Here is a 9,302-nt window from a genome sequence, read left to right as displayed (position 1 = left end):
TTACTACCTGTACTTGAAAAATAGAAGTGTCTCAAAGGCGTATATTCAAATGAGAGTTTCCTGAACAGGAGATGATCTTTACTACTACTACTAAATGATATGTGCAAGGCTTATTCTAAGGAGTTATGTCACATAATGACTAAAGCATACAGCCTTACCTCCTCCTTGTTGACAGGTTCTCATCGCTTTCGCTCATCACCAAGACTCTGCTAGATCCCCCTTGACTAGCTTCATGCATCACTTCGATCTGAATGAAAAGCACACGCAATGTGAAAATACTTAATCACTGATACTTTTATTTAGAGAACTTTAATTCTTTACAAGAATAAAAAACACATCACCAGTCTTTGACAAGTTAAAATAATTGACTTAGATGTGCGAATTGAAAATTAATAACTCTTAAAATAGATTGGTATGTTGTAGACTATTTTGATAAACTATTCTAATGATATGCTGTTCTAATAATGTGAATCTTCATGCAAGGAAGAAAATTACAGCAAAGGAATGTTATTTAAAAGACTGAGTAAGTGGCGCTGCATATGCAACAAATCTCATCACAGAGATACACAAGTAAAATGCATTTCCCTGAACCTTACTTGCTCATGCAGTAACAGTTAACAGTGGAATTTTGTTGTTAATGATGGTTGTTTATATTAAGTATTAAATGTCTAGTCTTTCCCCCTTTGGGTATAGAATAACCTTAGAAAATATTTAAATGAAGAAAACTACATAATTTTGTAAAACTCTGAACATAACACACCTTTCAGAGGAGTTAGAATAAAATTTCAGTTTGGGACACAAAATAGTTCATGTGCTATAACAAAGGAGGGGTACTTTTAATGTATCATCATTGGACATTCTCTCCACATTGCCCCTTTCATCCTCTGAAAGTGATTTCTACTTCAGTGTAACTTGTTTTTTCACATACATGAGCATAAATCTTAAAAATCTTAACACTGGTATCTAGTAACTTTTAAACTGCAGTGTGAAGTGTAAAAAGTGTTTTGCAAAGGACTTGCAAATGTTTTTCTTCTATTTTTAAATAAGTACAAATATGTAAACACTTATTTTGTTTTAAATTATCTCACAACATGGAATGTTCCCAAAACAGAGACTTATACCTTAATTCCACCTTTAGTCTTCTTAATACTTTTCTTTTTCGATAACTCTGCCTCAGAGATGGACTTTGGAGGGCAGGAAATTTCTGTGGACCTCCTGTTGGTAGCTGAAGAGGTCAAAAAGAAAGTAACGTTAGCAAACTCATGCTAAAACTCAAAATCCTACTTCTTAATAAAAACAACGAGCAAACTTCCTTCCGTGTCATTGATAACTGACACCTGGCTTAGAGAACTGAACCATGGTTGTAGTGGTGAAGCCTCAGCTGTCATGAGGGAATGGGCTACGTTGTTCAGTCCTCCACTGTGTCTCAAATCGGCATGTACAGTTTCATGCTGTAATGACTGCCATGGTTTGGTTTCCTCCTTGGCAACCATCTTTAGGATAGCTCAGGTAAATCTTAGCCAATTGTATCAACAGTTGGATAATTTTCACTTTGATTGTTTTTAAGCTCATGGTTTGCTACTTGTGTGGTTTCCCAAAGAAAGAACATTTTTGTTTTGGTAGTGGGTTGGTAAAGTCAGACTATAAAGGATTGTTCCCTGTAAGGTTTCATCACATGAACAAGCCTCAAAGGAGTAATCACTACAAGTGTTCAACAAGTCACTCTGACCGTGTATATAATGACAACAAATCTGGGAAAATGATTGCAGAATACGCTGTCGTGTCAGGTTGGTTCGGCCTTGCAGGCTCTGAAAACCAGTTTACAGCAGTCATCGAATGCTACTAGAAAATCATCCTTAACAACTTAACCACTCGTCCTGAGACTGCCGTCTAAAGAAAAGTGTTTGTTTGAATGAGTGGTGAGAAGGGAACTCATATATTTGACTTAAATAGGAAATAATTTCTGTTACAGTTCGTATCTTTAGTTGTGTTAAATTGGTAATGGGTACACAGTGCATGTTGTCTAAGTACAAGGCAAACAGTGCTCTCCCTTTTTCTTAGTATCTTCTTGAATTAATACAAGCGAGCATGCATGTCGTGGTAAAAACAAATATGGATACCAGATGAAATGATGTAAGTTGCTGGGTCAGGCAAAGAACCTAAGATTGTGAAATTGACAGATTTTTAAGTGTTCCTGTCATTAAATTCTCCTTTTAACATATTTAAAAAACAAACAAACAACAACAAAAACAAAACAACACAAATACCCCAAATTATATACAACCAAAAGGACAACATATTTGTTTCATAGACAATAATAACAGAAGCTGACATTTCTTCTACTGTGTCTTTTCAATTGCCTTATCATGCAGCTGGGAAGAGAATTACGGCAGTTTCCCTCCCCCTCTTCCCTAAATCTTCCAATTTCCCTAAATCTTCCCCTTTTTATCAGTCCATGTTGAATGACATGAAGACTTGGCAGTGTCCATTTCAGGCCTGTTACTTCCTCAGATTGACTTCATATTGGAAAGTTTAAGGAGGTTTCTTCAACAGAACAGTGTGGCCTGGCAGCTACCAGTGGCTGAAATTGATTAGATGCTTATGGTTCCAGGACTGAGCTGAAATGTTCTTCAAAGTCGTTCAGCTAGAATAGGCATGGAAATGACTAGTGTGCTAAACTGTTTATTGGGGCATGCAGCAAATGCTGTCCCACAGGAACGTGGGTTTGAAGATAATTAATGACTTAATAGTGTTTTTCTGTGCTGCTGATGACAAAGCAGCATGCCAAGGCAGCTAAAGAAACATCTTTCCAAGCATCTAAGGTTCATCACATATCATACAGAAAGTATTTTCCATTCTTAGGAAATAGAGTCCATACTTCTCTGCTCTAGCAAAATTGCTGTTGAACCTCCTGAAAATCTGCCCATATAAGAAGCACAGAGTGAGGCCCCCTGTAAGTGGAGTATTTTTCTCTAAGAAGACACACTGCCTGGTTTCCTCAGATTTGGTCATAGTGATAGTAGTCTTAAAGCCACAAAATTGAAAGCATCTTTTCCTTTTCTCTTTCTCTTTACAGAAATATCTTAAGCTACAGAAACTGGTGTTTTCCCAAGAGCCATTAATGAAAATCACATTCATCGACTTTTCTGAGTCAGCTAATCTCTCTGCTGCTTCACTTCCCTGCACACATCCCCAGCCTCTTGCAAGACATTCTCCTTTAATCCCCTATCCAGATGTTATTAGTTAGAGAGTGTTATGCATTAGTGACTGTGAGGAATGCTGGAAGGGATCCAATGAGCAGTCGTACACATTTAAATGAGATGGAACCAGTTTAGGTTTTATTCTTTAAAGGACTGAAAAGCCTCCAGCTGTATTCCCCCTGTACGAATTTCATGTTCCAAGTTGGCCTTCTAATAAACTCATATGGTGAGTCATGGATTTTGTATGTGTGATGTGCTGCTAAACATATTATTTGCTTAATGAGCTAACAGAAATTTTGACATTTCTGCTCCTGTATTTCACATTCATGCTGCACAAGAAGAAATCCCTATGTGAATATTTTATAGTGATCAGAAGAGAAAAGATGTCAGAAGTAAAGCTACACCTGCAACACTCATTTTGCCCCTTTTGTGTTCAGGCATCTAGGTCCAACCATCGACAAGTGTGTTGCACATTTATTACTTTTTCTCCCCCTCCCTAAGGATTTATTCTATTGCCTCATTCAGTGCATAGGGGAGAAAAAACAAAAAACAAAAAAAACCCACTGAATTCATGAGCAGCTATTCAGTGTTTTGATTTATCTGTATTTCTCAGCAGGGGCTCAGAGCCTTACTATCCATAAACTATTCCAATCCCTGCTCTGACAGTAAATTTTTCTGGGTTCCTTTTTACAATTCAAGTGCTTCATAAATATTTGCTGAGCTGTTTTCACAATAGTTCTCAGAAGTAACAGGCTTTTCCACAGATAAAGATCAAAACAGAAAAAGACTAATATGGAAGACCAACTTGACATTTTTAGAACTGATCTTTCAGATTACTGACTGCTATATGCCACTTCGCATGTTTAAGAGCACATGCCTTGCCCAGCAATTCTGATTTCAGTCTTTCACTGTCTTTTCAACGCAGATCTTTTTATGTAGTTGCACTAGTTATTAAAAACACCTCTCTAATAAATAAACAAACAAACCCCCACTAAGTTAACACCTACATGGGTTTTTATTGGGGTCGGAACTTTACCCCTACTGCTACTTCTCTCACGTCAGCAGGAGAAAAACCAGCAGTAAACTGGCACGGTCTCAGAGACGACTCCAGAACAGTTGAAACCCATCTGAGCTAGGGCTGGTACTGTTCTCCCTTTCTTCCCAACCTCTGGCCACACGCTTTTGTCACCTCTTTTTTGTCTGCCCTGCATTTCTTTCAGCTGGATGATGAGGAGCTGAACTAGCCAAAAGAAACAAAAATAAATTAAATAAAAAAATCCAACCACAAGTTATGTGACTGTAAGTACTGACGTCAAGCAGTCAGAAACACACTGCTGTGTTGGGCAAAGAGGAGAGGAGAAAGAGACCAAAACGGCCCTCCATTAAGAAGGGTTTAAGCTGCTACGAGATCATTCTCTAAGGAAACCAGCAGTGCAGAGGGATGAGAAACATCTTATGTCTCTGGATTCCAGGCATTTTTGCTGACAACAAAAGAAATGAGACCGTAGGAGCCAAAGTGTAGCAAGCTAATCCATAATGAACATATATGAGCTGAGATTTTTTTTTTTCCAAGTGTTTAAAATTCTACCAAATCTGGAAACTTTAAGAAGGGACAAAACCATTTGGCACTGCCATGTTTCAGCTTGGCTACAAAGGTGATTAAAACAAAACACTTTTCCCTGCCTTGATCACTGAGATGGCTGAATCATTTCCACTAAAGTTTTCCAAGAAAATGTCCAGCTAAGTAAGATAGTCTTTGGGAAAGCTTAATTCATGCAGGCTTCCACTGGGAGCGCACAGAGTTTTTCTTGAAATAAGATGCCATATATACCACTAAAATTTTTCAAGGCATTTGTTATAGAAGGGTCAGCAGAGTTTCCTGTCTTTTCTGGGTTGATTTGTGAATGATATTTAAGCAGACTCCTATAGATAAAATTTGCACTAATTGCAACTCATATAGACTGGCGTATATTTTTGTTGTTGTTGAGCATCATAATTCCAGTACCATTGTTGAGCAGGCCTGCCCTTGTGAAATTCACAAATTCATTTTGTGAAACCAAAAGCTTCAAGCAAAAATTGAATGAATTTCACGTTTTGCCTCAGGATTTCCAGACCCAAAGAAAAGCACTGGGAGCAAGCCTGCATGAGGGAGAGTTTAAAGTGCAGCTCTGAGCTGCCTTTCCGTGGATCTTCACTGAGCTAAGACTCTGCCAAGAGCCACCACAGGACATAAATGCATAGTCATGAAAAACTCTCAGTCATTTCCCTGATAGAAATCTGCCCTTTCTCTCATATGTGCTATCAGCTTTGCTCGTGTGCATCTACGTATATGCACAGGCAGAATGAAGTGTGTCACAGATACATTGACGGAATATTTCACGCTTAAACCTTCACATCTGTTAACATTTTTCCATTAGCACTCTGAACTGGGGTGAATTTTCCCTACCACTCCTTGTTAGGGAAATAGAGAGTCAGCAAATCAAAACAAAACAAAACAAAATCTATTCTGGAATGAGTGTGACTTCTTTGCTTTCACAGACGAGCGTTGCAGTGCTGTCCTGGTATTGTTAGATCTGCTGCCTAGCGACAAGCGCCTTTCTGGTTTTCTGTTTCTGTTGACTACATCTTACTGCCTTTGCCTGCCTTTATGTTTACACATCCTAGGAAGGTGGTAGTTTCTTGTTGCCTATTTCATTTTGCAAGCTTTTACAAATATTCAGGTATGTCCTGGATAACAATGAAGTACAGTATCTGTTTTAAGAAGGAGCTTTTAGCCTCTTTCCTTTTTACAAGATGATTCTCAATAAATTATACCCATATGTAAATGCTGCCTCTGCGCTGATCCTGTGAATGTGAAGAAATGGCACAGAGGAAATTCCTACAGAGGGTAGCTTCAAGAAGAACAGAATATCACAGCCTCATTTTCTAGGCTTGGAGTAGGACTCATTTAATATTAACAATTAATATGGGGTATCTTTCTTATTATTAATTAATTAGTGGCTGGTATGATGTTGTGTTTTGGATTTAGGATGATGAGAATAATGTTGATAACACACTGACGTTTTAATTGTTGCAGAGCAATGCTTGCGTTAAGCCCAGGACCTTTCAGCTTCTCACACCACCCTGCAGGCAAGGAGGCTAGGGGCTCACGAGGAGCTGGGAGGGGACAGAACCAGGACAGCTGACCCAAAGTGGCCAAAGGGATATTCCATACCATATAACATCATGCTGAACAATTAATATGGGAAGACTGGCTGGGGGTGGGAGGGCGTGGGGATAGACACTGCTGCTTGGGGACAGGCTGGGCATCGGTCAGCAGGTGATGAGCAGCTGCACTGTGCATCACTTGCTTTGTACATCATATTATTATTATTACTACTGCTACTACTACTATTACCATTTCTATTTCTATTTCTGTCCCACTAAACTGTCTATCTCAACCCACACGCTTTTACTTTCTTTTTCCTGATTCTCTCCCCCATCCCACGCTGTGTGGTGAGAGGGTTGAGCGAATTGCTGTGTGGTGCTTAGCTGCCTGCCGGGATAAACCGAAACAACGCAGTGCCCGTTTCTGTTCTCAGCCACATCTCAGTTTCAGACTGTGAAACACTTTGGTGAATCACTTAGTTGATCTGTGCTTTGGTTCTCTTTCTGCAAAAGAGAGATGAAAATACTTACCAGTAACACAGCATTTGCAAAGTGCTTTGGCATTCTGTGGGAAATGGCACTCAGGAAATTCAAAGAATGATTCTTTGTAGTGAACAATTGGGTAAGACCCAAGTGATGCTATTACATGGAATATGTAGTCTTATGAGGAGTGGCTGACAGAACTGGGGTTATTTATTTGGAGAAGAGGAGGCTCAGGGGAGACCTTATTGCTCTCTACAACTACCTGAAAGAAAGGTGTGGGAAGCTGGGGGTCAGCCTCTTCTCACAGATAACTAGCGATAGGACAAGAGGGAATGGCCTCAAGTTGTGCCAGCGGAGGTTGAGGTTGGAATTTAGGAGATATTTCTTCTCAAAAAGAGCAGTCAGGCATTGAAACGGGTTGCCCAGGGAAGTGGTATAGTCACTGTCTGTGGGAGTATTTACGGAAAGGTTGGAGCTGGTGCTTAGGGACATGGTTTAGTGGGTGATAGTGGTGGTAGGGGGATGGTTGGACCAGATGATCTTGGAGGTCTTTTCCAACCTTAATGTTTCTATGATTCTATTCTGTGATTCCATGTAAATGGCAGTTAAAGTAACCATTTTTAAGTCCTAGGATAAGCTGTAGAAAGTCAAGAACTTCTGTTTCTTTGTACATTTCTCTATGTCAATCATCTTCAGGCACAAAAAGAATCTGAATGAGATGATACAGCCTACTTATGAATATCTGAACAGGCCTGGGTCACACTTTGCATCTCCTCAGAGGGCAACTGGAGTAACTTTTCAAATTAAATATCATCTACCTATTAATTCACAACAGGACATCAGAAGCTATGTAATCCTTGTTACGCAGTTATCTCCTGTATTGTGTTATATAAGACTGAACAGCAAGGCAAGGATCAGAGCAAGGGAACATGTCACGATTCTCTGTAAAGTAGCTGAGAGGACTGGATGGGGTGTATGAACAATAATCAAAACTTAAAGTATTGTCATTTCTATACTAGTGACTATTTTAAAGGTTCTATTTATACCAAAGGTTTAATGAAAAAAATCTGCTAGTGCTCTAAAATGACAAGAAAAGTTTAAGAAACACAGAGATTGCATGCATAAACAGAAATGCAAGACTAGCTTTTAGTCTGGAGGTGCAGTTTCACAACTGGTGAAAGCCGTTCTAAAACTCTACTGCCACTAACAAGGACTAACTGGCTTAGACCTACTGGTCCCATAATGTCATTTTTCTGCAACTCTCTTTGCTTCAGCACTAGTGGCCTGAAGAATTTTAAAGTTAGTGCTGCTCTGAAGAGTTGATTGGGCTAGGTGATCTCCAGAACTCTCCACATTCTACTAACTTACGCAATGGAAAACTAACTACTACTTTTTTACTGTCAGTTCTTTGAGTTTTCAAAGACTTAAAAATTCATGCAGCTAATTGACTGCCAACGGTGCAAGAGTGGAACACATTGCTAGCAGATGTAGGTATCAGAGCAAGACCTCTTCAAAGGCATTGTGGTTTTAGCTCGCTTTAAGGCAACAATGAAAATGAAACTTGAGGTAGCAACTACATGTTAAGACCACAGCTAGCAAGGTTTTGGGGAAAAAAGTAAAGATGTCAAACTGGCATTGGGAAAGGATGAATGTTGGGGACCAGAGGAGAGCAACAGGGACATCTGTATGAGCTTGTGACAGTATGCCTAGAAAGCAAAATGGTCAGGCTACTGGCCTGCCTAATCTTCCTGATGAAAAATCAAAGCTTGCTGTATGCTCTTAATGCTAATTTTTTTCCCAAGCCTTTTAGATAATGGTTCCCTGTTAAAAAGCCCTGAAGGTCTTTTTTTTTTTAATTTCTCACAACCATCTCTGCTGAAAAGGTTAACCCCTTCCTGCCACCAGGTGCAAGGTGACTGGCCTCCAGGATGCACAGCTTCAAGTTAGCTTCACCCACGTTCCTTTTGCAGAAAATGGGTAACTTGGTTAAAAATGCTAACCTCAAATCAGGAACTTTCTGTAAATTCCAACCAGAAGCAATATTCAACTTTTTTCGTTAGTAGAGTACAACTCTAGAAAGTGACTAAACGGTTATGTGGAGGGAAAAACAAAAGAACAAAAAAATCACACCAATGAGTCAATGTCACCAACGATGTACAAAGCTTTGCAGTATCTAATTGAAACTGGAGGGATTGTGATCTTTTAAAGCCAAATGTTCACATCACTGTATGTGCAATTTAACAGAGTTCCTCATGCATACTTTACATACTTGCAGTGACTAACCTGGTTTGCATTTTCAGGGAAAAATTAGCAATATATAACAGAATGAGAAACAGAATAGAAATATGCTCTGTAGATTAGACCTAAGAAGAAGAGCCTGATTTTTTTTTTTGGTTCACCCTTGCTTATATGCTTTTAGTGATAAATTGTTTCACATTTGTTTTAACTTTTTGGGCCTACATGGTTGACACT

At 39.1% G+C, this 9,302-nt stretch overlaps 1 protein-coding gene across 20 annotated transcripts in view; it reads right to left on the bottom strand.

The window, feature by feature from the left end:
- Positions 1-9,302, bottom strand: part of MCF2L2 (MCF.2 cell line derived transforming sequence-like 2) — a 167,538-nt gene that overhangs the window by 83,346 nt on the left and 74,890 nt on the right. For all 20 annotated transcript variants that reach the window (XM_067002231.1, XM_067002239.1, XM_067002230.1 and 17 more), the window contains 2 exons: positions 1,122-1,225; positions 159-247 (listed from right to left, as the gene is read on the bottom strand). In XM_067002231.1, the coding sequence (XP_066858332.1) occupies positions 159-247; positions 1,122-1,225 (193 nt within the window). The remainder of the gene's footprint in view (positions 1-158; positions 248-1,121; positions 1,226-9,302) is intronic.

The sequence above is a fragment of the Anser cygnoides genome, chromosome 9, assembly GCF_040182565.1.
Source record: "Anser cygnoides isolate HZ-2024a breed goose chromosome 9, Taihu_goose_T2T_genome, whole genome shotgun sequence".
Classification (NCBI taxonomy): Eukaryota; Metazoa; Chordata; class Aves; order Anseriformes; family Anatidae; genus Anser; species Anser cygnoides.
Note: the sequence above shows the minus strand (reverse complement) of the source record. Positions and strands in the feature narration are given on the sequence as shown.